The following is a 22,462-nucleotide window of genomic DNA, read 5'->3' as shown; positions in this document are numbered from 1 at the left end:
ACTCTGCTGTACCTGCAGCATCCTTGGGTGATGGCTGAGCCCACCACTGCCCAGCCCTGCTCCCCTCCCTCCCCCTGAACCAGCTGAAGCAAAACCTCCTGCTTTTCTTTATTTCTGTATTCCATAAAAAAAAACCCAACCACCCACATAAAACAACTCCGTCTTGGGCAAGAGCAACTGCTGGATGCAGCTGCTCAGTGCAACTCCGGGGACGCAATAACCACCAGTGTTGGAATAAAAAGTAAATCCAAGAGCTCTCTTCCATAGTAGCAAAAGGACAGCACAAATCACAGGAAGGGAGAGGAAAAGAACAGAAAAAGGGAAATGTTTCTCTTAAAAATATAGCTCTGTGATGAGGAAGAGGTGGTGGAGGTCAACGAGGAGGAAAGCAGTTTATGTAAGCTGGCTCTGCTCTGGTCAAACTGCCTCCTTGGGTTCAGTTCTTGTGCAACAGGTGAGCCATCGTGAGTGAGGGGCAACAAACAAGTCTCTGGGCCCCAGCAGGGCAGGAGGAGGCAGAAAGTTGCACTGCTCTGCTCTAACAGTCACAGTTAAAAGAAGTTATAAATTACTAAGAAAAAGAAAAAGGCTGGAATTCTCCTGACGACCTTCCTTTTCCTCTCTGCTGTGTGATCTTCACCCATAAATCCTTAATCACAGGGATGCGGTACCTTTGGGGAAAGGAGTTAAGAGTTAGGGATGGGGAGGAGGAGAACAGTCTTACAGCTGAGCAGAGCAAGGCAGAGTCATCTGGTCCACTTCCAGGTGCCTACAACATCACCATCCATTCCACACTACTTTTCCAAGCTCCCTGTGCTCAGCAGGGGCAGGCAGACAGTGCCAGAGGCTGCTTATCTCTGCTGCTGAGAGAGGACAGCAAGGTCCAGGCTGGAAATCCAGTTCTCAGCAGCTAAAGACTTGAGGTCAAACACATACTGAGAAGCCAGCACACTGCTGTGCGACTTTCCTTACATCACTGCGCTCTCCGACCCTCTGACCTAAGGCCAGGCTGACTCAGTGACCATTCAGAGGGCACTCTGTCTTCCCAAGCCTGGGCCAAGGCTACTGCTATTCAGGGGTACTGACAGTCCCCACAGGCCATGCACCTTCTCGCAATCCTTCAGGCTCAGCTGTTTTCTTCTTCTGAAAAGGGCATAAAATAAATCAGTGTCATCACACCACAAACATAAAGGACACAGCAAAGCCACAAGCCATGGAGGCTTCTTGGCTACCATCTCTACAGGGACATATCCATTACAGAGAACATCCTATAGTTTCCCTCTGCACCCTTTCCTAGCCCTTGGGATGGAAGGCAGCAGCCTGCCAAGCTCAGAGGTCCAGTTTCTGCCGAAAACTAGATGAATACAGTTGAAGAGCAGCACTGCTTCCTTGGGCAGACTCTGCCACCAGAATGGCCCCTGGGTTTGACCCTTCCAGGGAAAGGGATCTTTCCTGAGGGAGCAATAGAGGAACAAGCCCTTCTTTGAGCCACCCCAATCCCAGCCAGCTAAAGGTCACGGTGACTCAAGAACAGCCACAATTAACTGCAGCCTCCTCTGCCCTGCCAGCAAGGCAGCAAGGCTCTGTTCCTCTGCAGCCTGGCATGCTATTATGATGAGCATCACAAGTGCAGTTCAGAACAGCTCGCCCTGTGGTACCACACGTCAGGGTCTTGCATGTACCTTTCTTCTTCTTGTGAACCTCGGCAGAGCCATCTGCTACAGGATCCCCTTCAGAAGTCACCTTTTTGCCCTTCTTATTTCCTTTTCCAGTCTTTTTTTCTGGGAGAGAAAAGTCAATTAAGAGAGGGACTCTGGTATTGTGAGCCTCTGAGATGGAGCACAGAGTGGCAGGAGCATCTCCACTAAGGGTTTGATCAAACCTCAGCAAGCTTTACAGAGCAGTAACTGGGTGACAGCAGAGCCCTGGTATGCAGCAGCTCCCCCAGGGCTGCTTCTCCAGCACCTCTGGCCCAGAGCGGTTTGATCCCACCATCCATGCACACGTGTGCACAGAATTACACAAGATTCCATTCCTTCCACCTCCTGCTGCCCACCCCCTCTGAGCAACTGCTTCAGTGCTGGAGCAGCTGGACCAGAAATCAGAGCAAGGGAAGCTGCTAACACCGGATGGACAAAAGGTTCAGCTCAGCACAACTGCTTCAAGAGGCCCCAGCTCACCTGGGGCAACAGCCCACACAAGAGCTGATGGACAATGGGCCTACTCCAAAAGGAAGGGCTGCAGCTCTGTGGAAGAGAAACCCCAGCAGATCTGGCCCACCCATTCTATCTCTTTGTCTTTTAAAGCCTACAAGATCCAACAAAGAACCAGCTCTGGTTTGCAAATGCACTCTGCAGTGCAAAGAAAACTGCCTTTGCATTAGGGCAGCAAACAGCATTACAGAGCACATGCAGGCAAGAGGGGCAGGAAATGCTCTTAATTGGGAGCAGCGAGCAGGAGGATGGAACAATCCTCCTCTTTCTCTAGGGATGTGAAAGCAGCAGTAATGGCCCCGAGTCAAATCTCCTGACTGAGCTGCTCACCACGTTGCAGCACACACAGTGCTCAGGCAGGGCCAGGAAGGGGCACTGTCACCCTGCAGGGAACAGCAGTAGATGATACAGCAGATGACAGCACGGATTTCAAGGCTGATGGTTTAAAGAGGCTGGCAGCAAGGGGCTGCGTTCAGGAAGCTCTGACTAACAAGAAGCCCTGCGCACATGAACACTGGGCTGCTTCTGCCATGCTCACAGCGTGACAGGGACCTTCTGCCTGCCATCCCCAGCCACACTGCACCTTAGCTCTCTGTTAGTGCGTGGTGTTTGCCAGAGAAGAGCCAGGGCAGGGAACTGGGTTAGCAGAGCTGTTCTGCATTGCAGACACAGAGCAAGGCACCACGGAGTGCAGTGGGCAGAACACAGCCCTCGTGGCTTACAACCAGCAACACCTCTCCCAGAACAGAGGTAGGAGAGCCCAGCTTGCTGTCTTCAATACAACGTGGTGCTGAGCCTGCAGAAAACCACTGAAGTGAGGTGTTAAAAACCTGGCATTGGCTTTAGGTGGGCCAAGAGTGGCTGGAAAGCTGCCCACTGTAAATTGACCTAGGGGTGCTGGCTGACAGCAGGCAGAGTATGAGCCAGCTTGTGGCCAAGAAGGCCAGCAGCATCGTGGCTTGTATCAGAAATAGTGTGGCCAGCAGAGCCAGGGGCAGTGATCATCCCCCTGTGCTGGGCACTGATGAAGCTGCACCTCGAATCCTGTGTTTATTTCTGGGCCCCTCATTGCAAGAGACATTGAGGTGCTGGAGCAGGGTCAGAGAAGGGCAATGGAGCTGGTGCAGGGCCTGGAGCACAAGTGTGATGGGGAACGGCTGAGGGACCTGGGGGGTTCAGTCTGGAGATGGCAAGGTTCAGGGGGACCTTATGGCTCCCTACAACCGCCTGACATGAGGCTGTAATGAGGTGTATGTAGGTCTCTTATCCCAGGTAACAAGCAATAGGACAAGAGGAAATGGCCTCAAGTTGTGCCAGGGGAGGTTTAGACTGGATATTAGGAAAAATAATGTGTAGATGTGGCACTTGGGGACATGGTTTAGTGGTGGACTTGGCAGCGCTGGGTTCACAGTTGGACTTGATGATCTTAAAGGTCTTTTCCGACCTAAACAATTCTATGATTCTAGAAGGGAAGTAGGCAAGCAGGAAGCTAAGGGGAAAGTGGGTGCTCCTCACAGATGCAAGACCCTATAGCAAATGCAGCCCCAGATGCTTACTTTTAGCTCCTTTTTTCTTTTCCTTGCTGCCTGGCAGCTTCCCCAGCTCACCAGCTACTTTCTTCTTTTTCTTTTTGGGTACTTCTTCATTAGCTTGCACTTTCTGCTTCTTCTCCTTGGGCTGCCCCACGGCCCCATCCTCTTCTGGATGTTTCCGCTTGTGAGACATTTTCTGTTTCTTATTCTCTTTGCTCTTCGCTGCTTTCACAGCCTTGTCTGCTGTGGAGGAAGACTTCTTCTTTTCCTTCTTTTCTTTTTTATCCTTTTTCTTCTTCTTCTTCCCTTCCAGCCCTTCCACTGAAGGAACTTTGGCCCCAGTGATCCCGGTTTCAGTCCCCAAGCTTGATTCTGACTGTGGGACGGAGAATGGTGCAGACGATGCTGCGGTCGTTTGTGCACGTTTTGCCTCAACATCATTCTCTTTTAAAGCCAGGGTTTTCTTGACTGGGGAAGGCTTGAGGCTGGCATGATCTGGCTCCATTTTTCTTGCCACCTTCTCTGTTTTGGAGGCTCCTGTAGCTTCCTGCCCTGGAGGAGGACGGCTGTTCTCTGCAGAAACATCGACAATAGAGACGACAACTCAGGGAGCATTCTTTCCATAGACCACAGGGTCATTGGAGGATGGAAGCATGCATGTGAAGAGGAGCATCTGGCCCTCCCCCTCACAAGCAAATCCTGCTATAGCAGGGTCAGGAAAAGGCATCTCAGCCTGAAACTGAGTATCTGGTGAGGGAAATGGGTGACAACAGCTGCAACAGCTTTGACTGTTGGACCTTCCATAGAAGCCATCACTACCACAGCACACCAGTGCAGTGTGTATCACTTTCAGGGAGAGCCCTACTCACTCCCATTAATTGCATTAATTATTGCAGTTAAAGCAGAACTGGGAGAGGCCAAGGCACACAGCACAGAGCCCCGCGAAAGGGGCATTCAAGGCAGAGAGGGCTGTGCTGTGGCCAGGGGAAGCCAGCAGACGGCAGCAGCACTCCACACTGCTGGGCTCTGCAGTGGAGACATGCTGGGAACAGGGCCCTGTCCCAGTGTCACCCTCCTGTGCCAGCACCACCTTGCTCCTCAGCCAGGCAGATTCCAGCCCTTGCCAAAGGAGACCCACCTGCTCTGTGGTTCGTAGCCACCTGGTCCACATCTGTGTCAGAGTCACTGCTGTCACTGCTGGAGCTGCTGGCTGGGGCTGCTTTCACAGGGGCCCTGGTGTGGGAGTTGGCAGCAGTCACAGCTGCTTTTCCTTGCCCTGCTTTGCCCACAGGCTGGAGGGGAATGGTCTTTGGTGTCTGGGGTGTTGCTGGGGTCCTGGAGGGGCCCGAATAGCCTGTGAGGAGGGACTGAAACAGCACAGACATACTGAAGAGTCACAGCAGGGCAGCCTCCTACACACCAGACATTAAGACCTCTCCCTGCTGCTAATGCTCCCTTGCTCCAAGTGAAGAGCCCACCTTCGGCCACCCGCAGAGAGATCCTGCACTGTTCAGTCAACACTGCACAGAGGCCAGGGCTGCCACGAGAGGCGCCAGCACTCAGCTGCTGCCTGAGCTGACTGCAGCAAGAGCTGATGGCCAGAGGTTCTCCTCTTTGTTCTTGCCTAGTAAATGAGGCTTGGGGGAGGCTCCTGGCCATTAGCATGCACCCATGCACAGATAATGCACTGCAGATGCGCTGCACGCCCCGCACGTTACTTACAAAGGGAATTTAATGGCTTGGACACAGGTTAAGTTACAAATACATGTGGAGAAAGAAATCCTGCTGCTTTTGGCACTGTGCACCAGTTCTCCTGGATTAACCCTTGCAAGGCACCACCTCCTCCCATGCTCTTCCCCCAGGAAAGGCACCATGAGCCCAGATCCAAGATCCTGCAGCCTGGGGAAGCATTCCAGGTTCAAAAGCCTCTCTCCACTCACCAAAAGGGCACTGCTCACAGCACTGCACTGGGGAGCCCCCATATCTGTGCTGGCAAACCCACCCAGCACCCTGTTTGCTATGGCTCAGAATTCAATCCTCTCTCTGTGCTTCTGAGGATCCAGTTGCAAGACCTGAAAGGATCCCATTCTGCTCAGCTACCATACCTGTGATGGTGCTGCCTCCTCCTCCTCCTCCTCACTGGACTCCGAGGAGGAGCTGTGGGCTATCTGGGTCCCTCCTGGTTTCTGCAGCGAGCCTGCTGAAGGAGCAGAGTTCATCCCATTAAAGCCAGCACTGCTGCCTGGGGCTGAGCTCACGCTCCCATCACAGTTACTGCCACCAAAAGGCCTTCTGCCTCCAAAGAAAGCAGTGCCTTACAAAGCTGGAGAGGAAGAACTCCTCTCCAAGCACTATGTGAAGGTGACACACCTCCCACAGAGTAACAAAACACTGTCCCCACCCTGGCCTGGCCAGCAGCACTGAGAGCATCTTCTTGGGAGAACTGACCAGGCTTGGGCAGTTGCTTGGGTGACTCCTCTTCGCTGCTGTCTGAGGAACTGCTGTCCGAAGAACTGCTGTCCATGGGCTCCTCTGCCTGGGTGGGTGGCACAGCCTGGTTCAGATGGGTGTGCTGTGCTGGCTTCAGGCCTGGCTTCCTCGACTTGGCCGTGGGGCTTCCCAGGAGCGGAGCAGCCTGTGGTGTGGCAGCACTGGCTGGGGGAGCTTTTCCCACAGGAACCGTTTGCTTTAGGCTAGAAGCAATGGGGACCTGGAGAGAGGAAGATGAAATGCATCTGGAAGGAGGAATAACTCCTCATGCCCATCAACTATAAGAACAAGCCCATCTGCTCTGGGCTGTGATCACCTCAGCCCTTCTTCAGCAATAGTGCTTCAGTCTGTGTCAAGGTCAGCCCAAGAATCTCTCATCCAGGGCACAGAATCTCCATCTCCCCTGGCCCGCAAATGAAGCGGGCAGCTGTAGCAAAGCAGACAACTCCTGACTCTACAGAGCACTGCTATCAGAAAAGAAGGAAGAAACCAACCAGCCAGCTGGGAGGCAGGAACACAAAAGGTACCAGGGTGATCCTCAGCTCATCTGCCTTACCTTATGGTGTGGTAACAGTGGTTAAACCAGGGCACCTCTCTTCCCCACACTCCACAAACACACTCCCTCAGCTGCAGACAAGGCACCAGCCTCAGACTCCAGCAGACCCATCTCCTCAGAGAAGCTCCCCACTTCAGTCTCCTCTGTCATTACCTTTTCTGCCACCATCTCTTCATCTGAGGAATCGCTACATGAGCTCTTGGACACTCTGATAACCGGAGGGGCAGAAGGTGCCTCAATCTTCTTCTCTCCTGGCAGTGTGGCATTAGCCTTAGCAGCCACTGCACTCAAAACCTTGGTTGCTTTGATGTTCTGCTGGGGCAGAATCTAAAATAGGTGAGAGAAAAAATCAGGACAGAGCACAGCTTGCAGGGGAAAAGAGACAGAAGAGACCAATCCACCACTAACTCCTGAGCCCTTCCATCATTTCCAGCACAGCACCAAGGCTGTTGCATTAGCTCAGTGCCCCAAAGACACTCATCCTGAGGGCAGGCAGGCAAAACATGATGTGATCCCTACCCACTGCAACACCAGCAAGACTGCTTTTGTAAACCCTACTTTGCAAAGTGGCCACTTGGACTCCAGGATGTTTCCCTACACTCTAAAAATCACACATTGAGAGTTAATTGGCAACAAAGACACCAACCACAAGGCAAATCTGCCTTCAGGTCCACAAGCAAGTCACAAATTTCACAAAGCACATTAACAAGAAGCAATTTTGTTGCCTCCCATTTGAAACCTCCACACTAAATGTAAGGGGGATTAAAAATAGAAGAGCCAGGGGCATGGAAATCAGACACTGACATCAAGTCCAAGACACAAATGCCAGCAGAGGAGGGAGTGGGAGCGATGAAGGAGTGCTCAGCCCCCTGGCTTGTGCTACAAGCAAGGCTACGTGAGCAGCCCTCCCTCCTCCCCAGCTCCCTCACAAGCTGGGCCTTTGTGGGCTGACATTTCCCTCACACAACATCTGGCCTTCAGCAGGGAAGGCAATGCTCTGCCGTGCCGAGAGCCGTCACTGCGACGTGAGCTCACAGCGGTCCTGCACACAGCTCCAGTTACAGCAACTGCATTACTTTATACAGGCTTCATCCTATAAACAGGCTCTAATCAAGCACTGCTCAGGCTGGCTGCCTGCCCAGCAGCCCTTCCCCTGGCCACAGCATCAGGCAAACACAGGGAAGTTTCCTGGAGTGCATCTCTCAGCAAGGGTGCTGGGCAGGCAGGGGACACACGTGCAGGACAAGAAGAGCACTTGGACACTAAGCCCTGGGCTCAGAGCAGCAGCCAAGCCACCACCACATAGGAACAGTAGCCATGTTCCTCAATCAGTGCTTCTTTGCATGGTTTCTTCCTCAGGCTCAAACTGCAGCAGAAGTGCAGAGAGACCCAAGACAGCACAGTGAGGCACCTCAGCCACTGCTCTGCAGGACTGGCATGGAGACACAAAAAGATGCAACATGAAGAGATTCAGGTGAGAGAGCTGGGATTGGCTCCACGACATACAGCAGTGCCCTCGGCACAGATATGAGGTCACCTCATATCAGCAGAAGTCTGGCTCCTCCAGCTGAAAGGCAGCAGGGTCGCTGTGATACTGCTACAGGGAAGATCCTTCCAGCCTCCCTGGAAGTCCTGTAGAGGGGGAGTCCAGAGAGCTCCAGCTACACCACACAACCAAGGGACTGGGAGGAACCAGAGGGAAGGTTGCCTTGGAGCTACCCAGCTCATGAGAAGACTCTGCCTGCAAAGATTTGGCTGCTTTTCCAACCTAACTCCCTAGCGCAGGGCAAAGGGGACAGAGTCTCAAAGGAGGCCTGGCCTTGTGTATCTACTCATGTTCCTGCCCAAACATTCACACCCTCCACTGCCCCCTCATACTGTGAGCGTGCTGCAGCCGAGACACGTGCCCAGAGCCAGGTCAATGAGACCCAGAGATGCCACCAAGGAAAACTGATCCAGCCAGTGGGAAGGTTCCTCTCTACGCCTCTCATCACTCACCAACTACCACCTCGTGAGTCCAGAGACCCACACACAATAGGTCAGCAACTCCTTACCTGAGAAGGGGGCACCGTTTCCTCCTCTGAATCTGACTCCCTGCTGGAATCATCGCTGATCTCCACAGGAGAAGAGGCTGGTGCTACTGCTGGAGCTGGTGGCTTCTTTACACTTGTTGGCTGTGGCACAGCATTCGTTTTCACTGCAAGGAAAGCATAAAAGATTGTCACCATCAGAAAGAGTTGTTCTCCATGGCTGACCAGAGCAGGAGCTATCACACCAAGCTGGGCCATTCCACACGCAGGGGACAAAAGGAAACCCACAAGGATGAAGGCGAGGCATCCCAGCCACTACCAGGGACTCACCAGCTTGCAGAGGCTGTGTCTGTGCTGCAGGGGACTCCTCTTCACTGTCAGAAGTGTCACTGCTCTCACTTTCCGAGGTCTGGCTTTTCAAGGTGCTTCCCACTGCTTTAGGAGCCTGGTTCAGGTTGGGAACAGGCCCAAGCTGTTCTGTTAACCTCTTAACAAAAAAGAGACATGGGCCCAGAAATGGGGAATTAGTGCAGGTATTATCCAGGAGTTTACATGCAGTTTCAGCTCAAGCTGGGTTTTTGTTTTACTCTTAACACAGCTGTTACTAACTCCATCTCTGGCCTGTCAAGATTGGAAGGGGCTTCAGGCAGTGCCTGGACTGAGCTGCTGAAGACACATACCTCCTCCTTTAGCAATATGCTTTTGAACAGGAAGCCCATGTGTGTTTTATCCCACGAGCACACAGGGTTCATAACACCAATTCCTTATTGAGGCTGAGACACTGAACAGGAGCCTGGGGGCAGGAAAATCACTGCAACCCGATATCATTTAAGCAGGACCTTCCCCCAGCTTGGAGAATTAGTGGGAGCTGGGGAGTCTTGTGCTAAAACACTTGCAAGATTCAGAGGCAGTATGAGAGAAGCTCCATTCTAGAGCTGCTGGAGAGCTCAGCATCGACACAGCTGACAAGCACTTGGGAACACAGAGGGCAGGCAGAGACAGATCAGTATCCACCCTGGAAACCAATCTGTCAACAGGTCTAAAAACTGAGACATCTCCAGACAACAAACCTCTGCAACTCACTTGGGCTGTACCTTTCTATAGCTCCCATCAACACTGTGATGTCCCAGAACAGACCACAAGCCAGTGCCGCAAGCAGTGTGTCAGTGCTGGGAAGCCACGACTATCAAAGCAGAAGATACACAACTGCCAGGTGAGAGGATCTGTTCTCAGCTCCTCCTCTGGCTTGGGCCAAAGGCTGCAGACGCCCCCTCCTGCACACCACTGAGGGCTGGTGGTGGCAGAGGGATCTGGGAACTTCACCACCACTGATATTCAAGCAGTGCTCTGCACCCACTCAGTTTACTCCACTCACGGCTCATCTCTGGGCTGCTCTGCCAAAGAGCACACCATGCTTGCCAGGGCAGGCAGACCCCATCCAACCCACACATGATGGCAGCTTGCTCCAGTGCTCCATCTCCAGCCACGACACTCCTGCAAGGTGAGAGACTCCTGCCTGTCTGCATGGCCCGTGCCACCCCCTCTCCCAACACAGCCATACCCACTCAGCCCACAGCAGAGGTCCAGGAGCACTTCAGCAGTGCCAGCTCAGCCAAGGGCTGCTCCTGGCCAGTATGTGAGAGCACCAGCCAAGCAGCTTCCCCGGAGGACAGATCTTCCTGTGCTTCCTGGCACAGCCCTACCAAGGCCTGCCACTGGGGCAGTGTTTATCATCTCCAAGCCAAACACTAAACAGACAACAGCATCTGCATGTTTATCCCATTACAGAACAGCTCTCCGAACAAGCCAAGCACATTTTGACTCTGCTTAGAGAAACAGAAACCTCCACTAGCACTTTGGAGGGGGGGGACTGCAAACCTCACTTGTCTGTTTTGTTTTGGTACCAGTGAGTCACTAGCTCCAGGAGAGAGGCCAGATTTGCAGTGGTGAAAAGAGAACTACTTGAAGCAGACACAAAAATTCACACGCTCAAGCTTCCCTCCCTCTCGTCCCAAGCACTGCTGTGCAAGGGAGAAGTGTATAGAGATCAGAGCCCACTCACTCACTTCTAAGACCCTCATAGCAATGGGATTGACTTCTCCCTCTACCTGGATGCAAAGCACAAGGGCTGCTTCATTTCCTAGCTTAGCAAGAGATTGGGAAAGAGCTGCTGTACAGAGGCATCCTGACACAGAAAGAACACAACAGCATCCACAGAGAAACCACCATGAGCTTTACGCAGCCTTAGGACTCCTCAGATCTTCCTGGGGGGAGGCCAAGATCCCTCCATCCACCTCATCTTGGTCACTGCCAGATGGCTTACAGCTGTCACATCCTATAGCATGGCTTCAGGTGGGATCAGGCCAGTGTTCTGCTGACAGGCATCAACAAAACCACAACACACTCACCGTGTAACATGCGCAGTTTAATAGACAAGCACACTAAAGCAGACAAGCACACTAAAGTGAATCAAGTATCTAGCTCTCTATATGTAGCGAATAAGGACAATAAAGCAAATCAGAGAGATGTAAGTAAAGCACAGAGGAAAACTAGCAATGCATCAAATCATTACTGCATAGAAAGAACAGAGATTAAGAAGAAATACATCACCAGTTACCATCAAATCATCACCCAGGCCCACACTTCAAGCTGGGAAGCCCTGCTGCAGCTGATGCCAGGAGTCTCAGGTAACTGGGAAAATTCCCATGCGGTGCATCCACCCATAGGTGAGGCAGATTCAGCTACAAGAGGATCCTGCTTTTATACCCTTAGGAAAAACAGTCAGCTTTATGCCAGCTCATTTACTCATGGGGCTGTGCAGTTTCTCATGATCTCCCTGTTGTTAAGTGCGAAGGTCAAAAGACGACTGCACCCTTATGTTTTCCTGCCTCTTTCCATAAACATATATACTCTACTGAACACACTGACAAAAACATACTCTGTTTTGTCTCTCAGTCATGAACAGGAATCAGCTCCCACATAGGTTCCCATCCATTACAGCCAGCAGCATGGCTGAGTTCATAGAATTTGTGTTGGAGGGGACCTTAAAGCTCATCCAGTTCCAACCCCTGCAACAGGCAGGGACACCTTCCACTAGAGCAGCTTGCTCCAAGCCCCTGTGTCCAACCTGGCCTTGAACACTGCCAGAGATGGGGCAGCCACAGCTTCTCTGGGCACCCTGTGCCAGCGCCTCAGCACCCTCACAGGGAAGAGCTTCTTCCTTATACCCCACCTAAATCTCCTGTTTGAGCCCAGGGAGCAGATAACACAGGCAGACAACTTAAGCGCCACAGGTACTGAAGTAACTCAGGGAGAAGGAAAGTCATGAGGAAATCATTTTTCCTGCTCCCTCTCCAGCCCCCTGAGCTGCCTGTGGCTCAGTGCAGTGACTCAGCGCCCGCACAACCCATCTGCCACTCCACTGGGTCCATTTGCATCATGCAGTGCTGCATGACAAGAGGGGAAACAACACTGAGCCACGTGCGCTGCGCATGCTGTAACAATCACACTCCACTGCTGCCTGTGCACCACCAGGGTATCAGCACCAGGACCAAGTATCTCAGCCATGTCACGACACAGCAGAGGTTTAACTGTCATCTGCACAGGAGCAAGGACAGGGCTCAGGAAGGGAGCCTCTCCATCTGGTGGGAGATTTGGCCTGTGGTCCAAGACAAAGACTTGCAGGCACAGCTTCCACCAGTGCAGCCTGCACAGGTTTTCCTGGGATGCTAAAGAAAGACAGGTTCCAGACACACATGTGCATCTCATGCCCAGTCCTGGTAAGCAGAAGCTGAAGCCTATCCATGGAGGACTTGAGTACCATCTTTGATCCAAAACATCCAGGAAAGAGGAAGCAGAGCAGAATTAGCAGTTCCAAAAGAAAAGGAGCTCACAGCATCTTTAAGATCAATATAGACTGTGCCCCATCACCATCCTTCCCCATCCCCAAATAAGCAAACACCTTGTCAACTTCTTTGACTAAATATTCCTGAATCTTCAGGGGTAAACATACCAATTAAGCAGTTCAATTTAAGCATGATGTTCATTTTAATTGTGCTAATCCACCCCCACAGGGAAAGATGAAGCAGCTTCCAACGCTCTGTATCTGTTTGGATTTTGCACAGAAGCCAGAGGAAGTTGCAGGATACAGTAAGTCAGTGGTTAGCATATGCCCAAGTAGCAGATGGTGAGGATGAGCTAAGAAGAGTTTGACTAGGAGGACAGGACTGTGGACACAGCTAAGCCTAACGGTTTATCTTCAGGCTTCACTCGTGGTCTCTGCCTGTAGGCTACTTATATGTGAAGAAACAGCCTGTTTGGCAAAAATAGAGCTTCCTCGATGACAAGCTCTTCCTTGCTGACTGTGGCTGTTGAGAGGTAATCACCAGTCTTCAAGAGGGAAGATGCTGAAGTGGTTAAATAACCATTGGCAAGACAGCTACCTGCTGCTTCCAGCTTCCAATCAACACTTGGGAGAAACAAACCTACCCCAGCACATCCTTCACCTAGAACTCTAACGTGGATGAGTCTTGATAGTCTTGCAGCAGGACCCCATGACACAGCTATCAGAATAGCTGCTCCTGCCACCCAGAACTGAAGCTTCACATAAAATCACGCAGGAAGAGAGCAGCACAGAGCCAACTGTTAGAGTTCCATCCCCCTCCACCCACCTTAGCAGACCAAGGCTATGAAGACAAAAATGCAGAGCCTCTCTGACTCCTGCCTGTCAATAGTGAAAGGATGTGGTGACAAAGAGCCTCCTTGCTAGGACACGTGAGCCTCTGCCCCCGGCTTCCCTTCCTCCCTTGCAGATAATAGCTGCCATCTCCAAAATGCTGCTCTCAGGGCAGTTTCTGCAGGGCCTTGCAGCTCAGAGTCAATGCAGAACGTCTCTGTACAACATGCCTGAGGGTGCTCTCAGAAAGGGATTTGCTTCTTTGTAAGTTCAGCCACCTGAGTCCAGACTAAGTTCATGGTCCTTCTCTCAAGAGAGGTCCTAAATAAATCCCCACAGAAGAGCCAAGACCAAGCTGTCTATGACCCCACACACAAGAGTTACAGATGGGCATTTTGAGGGGCAAAGCACGAGTTAAACAGTTGGGATCAAAAAGGTTACCCCCCCCAGTTTCCAAGTACAAAGAAAGATCCTCCTCTCCAAGGGACAGATACAACATACTGCTGGTGTTTCAAGGAGATCAGTAGCATTTTAAGGGATAAACAATTTTTTTGCATATCCCATCCCTTAGCACTGAGTTGAACACAATATTACCTACCTTCTGGCTGACAGGCACAGGATGATCCTCCTCTTCGCTGTCTGAGGAGTCAGAGCTCTCCACTGGCTTTGCACTTTCAGCAGGCTTTGTGGGAGCAGCAGTACTTCCCGGTGTGGTTTTGGCCTGCCTGGGCACTGTTGGCTTTGGTGCTGGCTTCCCTTGGGAGAGGGGAAGTGTTTTTGCTGGAGCTGCTTTGCTGGAGAGTGATGCTGCTGGTGTAGGTTTCCCTGGGGACGGGACGGCTTGGGAGGATTTTGGAGGTGGCTTTGTCTGGACAAGACAAGAACAGTGAAAGAAGGCAAATATCACAGTAGCATAATTCATTTTGCTCACACTGTAATCAAGGGAATAGATTTCAGGGCCTCCTGGGATAGGTGAATGTTAAAGGAAGATTAGCAACTGGCAGGACACAAGGCATCCTTTCATCTAGCTGCGTGGGTATGGTCTCCCAAGATGGAAAAGCAAGAGCAGGAATTCTCCATCAGCCTGTGATACAACCAGTCCCCTCCAGTGAGGTGCATTGCGGCACACTGCACTCTTCACAGTGGGGAAGCTGAGCTGCGCTTCAGTTTGGCAAATTAGACACTATTTATTGCAATTTACAGCTGGGAAGCAAATTCAACCATGACAATTTGCCTCTTCAGGTGGCAGAAGAATTGCTGTAGCTTTTTTATTTAAAAGTACTGATGGATTTTTTTTTTTTTTGTAATTATTTTTAAGAAGGGAACAATGGCCTGAATAGAACTCGGAGCAAAGACACCGAGGTGCCTTTAAACATCCCCTGCCTCTTGCCTCCCACCCCAGTACGACCTTGCTACACACTACATGCATTTACAATTCCTTTTCACTGCAATTCCTGGCCCTGGAGGGGCATGCAAAGAGAGACAAAAGTTCAGACAGACGCACCTGGGTTACTGATGGAGGTTCCTCATCTTCACTGTCTGATGAGTCGCTGCTCTCTGATGTGTCATCGGGCTTTGCAGCCCCAGAAACCATTGTAGGAACCGTTGTAGGTGCAGGTTTGGCCTGGGTTGGTGCCACTGCTGTCTGCCTCACTGCATTCCTCTTGAGGGATGCTAGAGTAGCTGGTACACTTTTCACAGGCCCTGTATTAACCGGCACTGTTTTCACAGCTGTTTTTGCCTGGGAACAGGTGGAACAAAAGGGAATCACAGCCAGTTAACATCTCGGAAGAAACCCATTGAGAGCTGTAACTGCATGGAATTTGCTTTAAAGAAGGCTACCTCACTAATTTGACCACAGCTTGGGGTGTATCTGAAGCAAACCACTTTCTCCATGGATTGCCTGACTGTATCTGTGGACCTGCACACCAATCACCTCCTACAGACCAAACAATCACCCTCAACTTCAGGCACTAAGAGGAACGGCGATAGAATGGCTGGTGCTGGCAGGGGTTAGTGGGACTCTCAGCCACACAGCATGTTTCTTTGGCTTTGGAGATCTCACACACCCAGGGAATGGGGTGTTGTCAGAATACAGCATTGCAGCATTTCCTCTCTACTTGAAGGGAAGCAAGTGATTTCCTGGAGACAAGGAACCTGGCCTGCAGAGGTTACCTGGACCACTGGAGTTGCAAGCTCCTCCTCGGAGGATGTCTCATCACTTGATTCCTCACTGCTGCTCTCAGCAGCCCCAGCTGCCTGCTTTGCCTCTGAAACACAAGCAAGGAGATGTCACAGCTGCTGCCTGCTCTGAGCTCCCCCATTAGCGTGATGCTAATGTGGCTTTTGAAGTCAGGACAACAAAACATGACACAGAGAGAACTAAGGGGATTTGCAGGGAAGAGGGCCTAGCCCTGCTGAAAGCATCAGTGGCCTGCTGGGAACAACTTCTCCAAACAAACACTGGGCCACAAACGCCTCCCCTCAGTGCAGGCAAAGATGGGAAATCCTTCCTGGCCACCCTCTGACCCTACAGGAGCTGCCTAGCCACACACAGCTCCCTCCAGAGGTACCTAGCATGGCTGGAGCTCCTCTGGAAAAGAGCCAGGATAAGGACCATTTTCAGAGCTTCTCCCAACACACACAGTATCACAGTATCACAGTATGTTAGAGATTGGAAGGGACCTCGAAAGATCATCTAGTCCAATCCCCCTGCCAGAGCAGGAACACCTAGATAATGTTACACAGGAATGCGTCCAGGCGGGTTTTGAATGTCTCCAGGGAAGGAGACTCCACAACCTCCCTGGGCAGCCTGTTCCAGTGTTCCGTCACCCTCACTGAGAAGAAGTTTCTTCTCAAGTTTAAGTGGAACCTCTTGTGTTCCAGTTTGTACCCATTACCCCTTGTCCTATCATTGTTTGCCACTGAGTAGAGCCTGGCTCCGTCCTCGTGACACTCCCCCTTTATATATTTATAGACACTGATAAGGTCACCCCTCAGTCTCCTCTTCTCCAAACTATAGAGACCCAGCTCCCTCAGTCTTTCCTCATAAGGGAGATGTTCCACTCCCTTAATCATCTTTGTTGCCCTGCGCTGGACTCTCTCCAGCAGCTCCCTGTCCTTCTTGAACTGAGGGGCCCAGAACTGGACACAATACTCCAGATGCGGTCTCACCAGGGCAGAGTAGAGGGGAAGGAGGACCTCTCTCGACCTACTAACCACCGCCCTTCTAATACACCCCAGGATGCCATTGGCCTTCTTAGCCACAAGGGCACAGTGTTGGCTCATGGTCATCCTGTTGTCCACTAGGACCCCCAGGTCCCTCTCCCCTACACTGCTTTCTAACAGGTCATTCCCCAACCTATACTGGAACCTGGGGTTGTTCCTGCCCAGATGCAGGACTCTACACTTTCCCTTGTTATATTTCATCAAGTTACTCCCTGCCCAACTCTCCAGCCTATCCAGGTCTCGCTGGATGGCAGCACAGCCTTCTGGCGTATCAGCCACTCCTCCCAGCTTAGTGTCATCAGCAAACTTGCTGATAGTACACTCAATTCCCTCATCTAAATCATTGATGAATATATTAAATAATACCGGTCCCAGTACTGACCCTTGAGGCACTCCACTAGTCACAGGCCTCCAACTAGACTCAGCCCCATAGACTACAACTCTCTGGCTTCTCTCCTTCAGCCAGTTCGCAGTCCACCTCACTACCTGATCATCCAGTCCACACTTCCTCATTTTAGCCGTGAGGATGCTGTGGGAGACTGTGTCAAATGCTTTGCTGAGGTCAAGGTAGACCACATCCACCGCTCTGCCATCATCCATCCACTGTGTTATTTCCTCATAAAAGGCTAAGAGATTGGTCAAACATGATTTCCCCCTGGTGAAGCCATGTTGACTGCCCCTCATAACCTTCTTATCCTTGATATGCCTTAAGATGGTACCAAGGATAAGGTGTTCCATCACTTTCCCAGGGATGGAGGTGAGGCTGACCGGTCTGTAGTTACCCGGGTCCTCCTTCTTGCCCTTTTTGAAGACTGGAGTGACATTTGCTTTCCTCCAGTCCTCAGGCACCTCTCCCGTTTCCCAAGACTTGGTAAAGATGATGGAGAGTGGTCTAGCAATGACTTCCGCCAGTTCCCTCAGCACCCGCGGGTGCATCCCATCTGGACCCATGGATTTATGGATGTCCAGATTGCTCAACTGGTCTCTAACCCATTCCTCATCGACTAAGGCAAACCGCTCCATCGACCTGACTTCATCTAAGGTCTCAGGGGTACAGGGCTCTTCAGGACTGCCTGCAGCAGAGTAGACAGAGACAAAGAAGGCAACACTTCACACACACACTTCAAAGCAGTAAGATTTCCCTAAAGACCTCAAAACCGAAAAGCAATCACTTTACAAGTGGGAATATAAAGAGAAGATGCTGCAGTGCCCTTCCAAAAAGCTCGAAGCATCTGCAGTGTTAGTACTGCATCTCCTCCAGATATGCTATGCTTTTATCTCCAACCCCATAGTGCTGGGTGCTGCCAGACAGACATCTCAGCACAGAATCTGCTGCTTGAAATGGGAGCAGGCATGCTGGCTTCATCCCACAGAGCTCCGAAGCTGGCTCTTCTGCAGTATTCTCACAGCCTCCCCTAGGAGCAAGCATCGCTCTGAGCTTTCCAGCACGGGAGCTGAAAGGCACAAGCTGAAAGCACAGCTCAGACCCGATTCCATGGTGGAGCTGGAGCACACATGCATCTACCACACTCCGCTGGCTCCTTACCCACTCTGGGAGCTGGGCCCTTTGCAGCCGGTGTCTCTTCTTCCTCATCGCTCTCTGACGACGAGCTACTGCTGGAGCTTTCTGGTGCTTTGGTCGATACCAGTGCTTTGCTTTGACCTACTGTGGTCATGGCTGTTGTGGCATGTCCAGGCTTCCCAGGACCAAGCAGTTTCTGCCCAGCTTTGGCTGGAGATGCAGCTGGCGCATTGGGCAGCTGCTTGTTTGAGAACACAGTTCTGTTTGCAGCAGAGGGCATGGCTGCTCTGCCTGCCGGGGCAGTGGGTATGCTCGGAGAGTGCAAGGAGTTGGTGGCAGCTTTGCCACTCACCACACCTGGTGGCACCTACAAGGAACAAAAGAAATTAGAAGCCTGTAAACAGATGAGGGGCTAAGCTAGATGTAATGTATCTTAAAGAACAGCCTGGCAGCCAGGCAAGCCATAGAGCTCTTTAGGGAAGCACCTGCGGGACAGATCTAATAGAAGGCTTATGCCAGCATAGGAGGGGCATTTAAATATGAATTCCAGCCACCAGTTCTACACATCCTAATGAGCCTGGGATAGTCCTGACCACAGAGTACTATCAGCCTTCAAAGCCAAGAGAATTGCCTTACCGCAACTGCACCTTTTCCAGCTGGTGTCTCCTCTTCTGATGAGGAGTCATCCTCTTCACTGCTTTCTACATTCACTGCCGAGTTGCTGGCCAGGGGAAGGCCGACTGCTGAATGGCAGAAAGCCACAGAGACATCCTGTGAGTGCACCTCTCGCATCAAGACGGCCTCTGGTTTGCAGGGAGGGCAGGGTCCCATCCCTACACCTGCCCCAACACCGTCCTTGCAATAGGCAAGTGTTTCTCTCCTCCACCCCATCCTTCCCACCACCAAGACAAGGAACCGGCCCAGATCTGAATGCTCCCAAGGACTGGTCTACAGCAGATGAGACCGAGCCAAAACATCAGATACATGGGGTTTTGTTACACAACATGAGCCACATCAGCTACACCAGGGATCTAGTACAACCTCAAGACAGAGGCTTTCCAACTAATAAATTCTTCCTTTATCTGTCAGTCAGGCCTGCCTTTCCTGGCCCACAAACACCAGAGACCAACTAGAAGGTACCCCACAGTGGGCAGCATTAGGTTCCCAATGCTTCATCCAAGCAACAACACCCATCTCTCCCCAGTGAATTGCAACAGATTTCTCCTAGCTCCAGCAGACATCTGTGCTCCCAGAAATTCCACATGAGAAGGAAGTGCTAAACTAGTTAAACACAAGGGAATAGCCATCACTTTATAAGCATTTTCTCTGTCCAAGCCTCTGATCCCACTCTGTCAGTTCCAGGGAGGTGAAACGCTCCTACCATTTGCAGCTTTTGCCTTCTCTTTCTCATCCTCTTCTTTGTCTGAGCTCTCAGAGCTGCTCACGGGATCAGGAACTCTGATCTTTCCTGGGATGGCTTCTTCATCATCACTCACCTTTCTTCTCCTGGTATTTGAGGGAGTTCTGAAGGAACAGAATTTGCATCAGAATGGGGGAAAAAAGTGTCTTAAAAAGAATAAAATACAATTATTCACCTACTCTCAGGTCAGGCTCCAGCCTAAGGACAATCAGTGCCATTCCTCTACAGCTCCTAAAAGGGGTGGGAGAAATACTTCTCTAATCTGCAAGGAACAACTCCAGTCTTCCCCAGGCAACTCTTGAGAGCAACATATCCCCTGCAATACTCAGAAGAGATACTGTACATGTTTTCTCCTGTGTCCTAAGCAGAGTGTTTCACACTTCATCAGAGAAGTAAAAATGTGTATGGTCAGGCTGGTTCTCACAACAGAACAAAAGCATCCTACAGGACAAATTCCTACTCCAGGAGGCAGCTACAGCCAGACAGTAAGCGCAACCCCAAGGTTAGGACAATGAGCGCCAAACAGGTCTTGGTATGACACAAGGCCAGGAGAAGTGAGTCTGAAGGCTGTAAAAGCCCTATTCTATTTGTTCATCTGATTTAGAAACAAAGTTAGTTTAACAGTTTGGCCAGTAAAGACTGTGCTTATTAGAGTGTTTCAGTAGCAGCGCTGTAACAGCAAGGTTTTTTCAAGCAGGCAAAGCCAAGGGCACATTTACAAAGTCCTGTTCACTACTCTTAACAATTTAAAAGAACAGGGCAAGCCATGCAGGCAGCTCTGACCCTACAAACCCTTCCCGATTCAGCAGCAGCTGATAACACAACAGGGACTACTGTGAGAATCTGTTGTGGGTGACCAGGAGCTCAGGGATACTGCATGAAGGCAAACAGCAGTGCCCCAAGGCACTTGTTAGAGGGAGGAACTGCAAGCCTGTTTCTACACTGCCACATCCTGCACCAAGGCACAAGGTGTTCTAGCAAAAGACATCTTTGGAGCAAAGACCCGCTTCCTGAGGCTGCTGACATCTCTGAGGAGCATCTTCATTCCAGCGCTCATTAATACAGGCACAGAAGCCAGCTCCAGACAACCCAGCTCTGTTGCTGCCACCAGTGTCAGACCAAAGCCAGCGGTACAGAGGGTGGGTGCAAACATCACTGCATCCCACAGGGGAGGTGCTGCAGACCTTCACATGGGGTACTCACTGAAATAACTACACAGGAAAGTGCTGGGCTGAGCCAGCAGATACATCATCTGTGCCAAGGTTTAAGATCCTGTAAGAACTTTGGCATTTCAGCATCTGCTCTAATTCCCTGCTCTTGGGTCAACGCTCCTGCAAATCATGTGGCTTTAAAACAAAAGTGAAACAGAACTGGAGGAAAGATTTCTGCCAGTAAAGCATGATTCTGAGAACCACAATACTCCAGTATTAACCTCAGCCAGCAAGAACAGCATCAGCTGCTCAAAACTAGAGTGTAACAACTTATCCCCGAGCTCAGACTGCTGAACAGTTATCATCAGAAATACTCTGACACAGGAAATTCTAGCAGATAAAGCTCACACGTCCCATGCAGTCTGGATGTTAACACAGGCTGGAATTTATTCCATAGGCACTCCCCCCTTTGACTTACTTTTCCCAGTGGGTAAAGATGTCCTCGAGAGAGGCCGAGAGGGAAGGGAGCAGCTTCTGTGAAAGCACAGGGAACACGAGTCAGGCGTCAGGCATCAGCCCCAGGTCAGGACGACACCAGACAGCAGCGGCCCCTCCAGCATCCCCGGGATAACGGAACCGTGTCCTCCCCGCACACATCCCCCCCAGTAACACCCCGCTCCCCACCAGCGGCCCGGCCCTCCGCTCCGGGAGCCGCCTCCTTGAGCGGCAGCGGCGGAACCTCCCCTGCTCAACACGTGCTCGGGACGGCTTTACCCGGCGGGCTGCCGGCCCCACTCCTTCTCCCCGGCCAGGACAACACGTGGGTCCAGCGTGGAGCAGCGGGAAGCGGCACAAAGCGGAGGGCGCAGGGCGCGCCGGGCCTCCGTTGTGAGGGAGCAAAGCGGGCCGGGGCCTGGCGAGGGAGCAAGCGGGGCCCAGACCCTCCGAAGGCCGTTACCCGCCTCACCCCCGGGGCCGGTTGCCCCCAGTGCGGGTGCCCCGGTGCCGGTTACCTGCCCGGTCTGCGCCTGCAGCTCTCGGGCCGCCCGGGCGAACCCCCCGCGGAGCAGGTGCTGGTGGATGAGGGCGAGCAGCTCCAGAGCCCCACGCCTGTCTGCCGCCATGGCGCGGCCTGCGGGGCCCGCGTGCTGCGCGCCCGCTACGTCACAGCCGCTTCCGCCGCGCTGCCCGATGGGAGTTGTAGTGCGGGGTGGGGAGGACGGGGACCGGGGCGCACATGGGGGCTCCATCGCTGCATCCGCCGTGGGCAGTGGGGGCTGAGGCAGGGGTAACGGGGGGCAGGCCGCTAACAACGGGGTGGGGAGGGCTGTGGTTACTTCAGCCCCATCCCTGGCAAGGTTCAAGGCCGGGTTGGACACAGGGGCTTGGAGCACCCTGCTCTAGGGGAAGGCATCCCTGCCCATGGCAGGGGTTCAACTCGGTGGGCTTTAAGGTCCTTTCCGACCCAACCCAGGCTGTGATTCGTGGGTCTATGACATCCACCCAGTTTTCCTGCTCTGAAGGCAGAGGCTTTGCTCCTATGATGCTCTCTCAAGGCTGATGTAGTGCTGTAGGAAATTGAGGTGCTTGGGCAATTTTGGGGCTAAACCAAGCAAGTTAAAGAGAGGGACAAGGAGCTGCTGAT

General features: G+C 52.0%; 3 protein-coding genes across 5 annotated transcripts in view; 1 reads left to right on the top strand and 2 right to left on the bottom strand.

Annotated features, from left to right (window-relative positions):
- CD74 (CD74 molecule) overlaps window positions 1-22,462 on the top strand; it is a 75,848-nt gene that overhangs the window by 4,791 nt on the left and 48,595 nt on the right. The gene's annotated exons all lie outside the window — the stretch shown is intronic.
- The window catches only part of MYOZ3 (myozenin 3), a 136,996-nt gene that overhangs the window by 77,501 nt on the left and 37,033 nt on the right, over window positions 1-22,462 (bottom strand). The gene's annotated exons all lie outside the window — the stretch shown is intronic.
- TCOF1 (treacle ribosome biogenesis factor 1) lies at window positions 228-21,969 on the bottom strand. 2 transcript variants are annotated; one of them, XR_008972195.1, is made up of 17 exons: window positions 21,831-21,969; window positions 21,296-21,351; window positions 19,628-19,770; window positions 18,883-18,989; window positions 18,271-18,613; window positions 15,672-15,766; window positions 15,001-15,237; window positions 14,095-14,364; window positions 9,152-9,308; window positions 8,846-8,988; window positions 6,945-7,118; window positions 6,194-6,455; window positions 5,851-5,942; window positions 4,884-5,112; window positions 3,770-4,318; window positions 1,107-1,781; window positions 228-671 (listed from the first exon to the last, which is right to left on the bottom strand). XR_008972195.1 is itself a non-coding variant. In XM_057409547.1 (16 exons), exons 1-16 carry the CDS (start codon window positions 21,939-21,941, stop codon window positions 1,525-1,527), a joined length of 3,225 nt encoding a protein of 1,074 aa, XP_057265530.1. In that variant the 5' UTR covers window positions 21,942-21,969; the 3' UTR covers window positions 228-1,524. The 2 variants fall into 2 exon arrangements, 1 of the variants encoding a protein (XP_057265530.1); XM_057409547.1 differs by having other exon boundaries at window positions 228-1,781.

The sequence above is a fragment of the Pezoporus wallicus genome, unplaced genomic scaffold (genome assembly GCF_028554395.1).
Source record: "Pezoporus wallicus isolate ANWC-B61680 ecotype Strahan unplaced genomic scaffold, APGP_CSIRO_Pwel_v1 contig_8166, whole genome shotgun sequence".
Lineage (NCBI taxonomy): Eukaryota > Metazoa > Chordata > Aves > Psittaciformes > Psittacidae > Pezoporus > Pezoporus wallicus.
The sequence above is the reverse complement of the archived record's forward strand: the minus strand, read 5'-3'. Positions and strand labels throughout refer to the sequence as shown.

Bases quoted from the DNA above. Each gene is read 5' to 3' on its own strand.
- TCOF1 (XM_057409547.1), bottom strand. From the start codon at position 21,941: ATGGCGGCAGACAGGCGTGGGGCTCTGGAGCTGCTCGCCCTCATCCAC. The intron at 15,767-18,270 runs GTAAGGAGCCAG...CTTGTGTTTCAG, and splicing joins GGGCCCAGCTCCCAGAGTGG to AGGCAAAGCAGGCAGCTGGG. The intron at 5,943-6,193 runs GTCAGTTCTCCC...CTCCTTCAGCAG, and splicing joins CAAGCAACTGCCCAAGCCTG to GCTCGCTGCAGAAACCAGGA.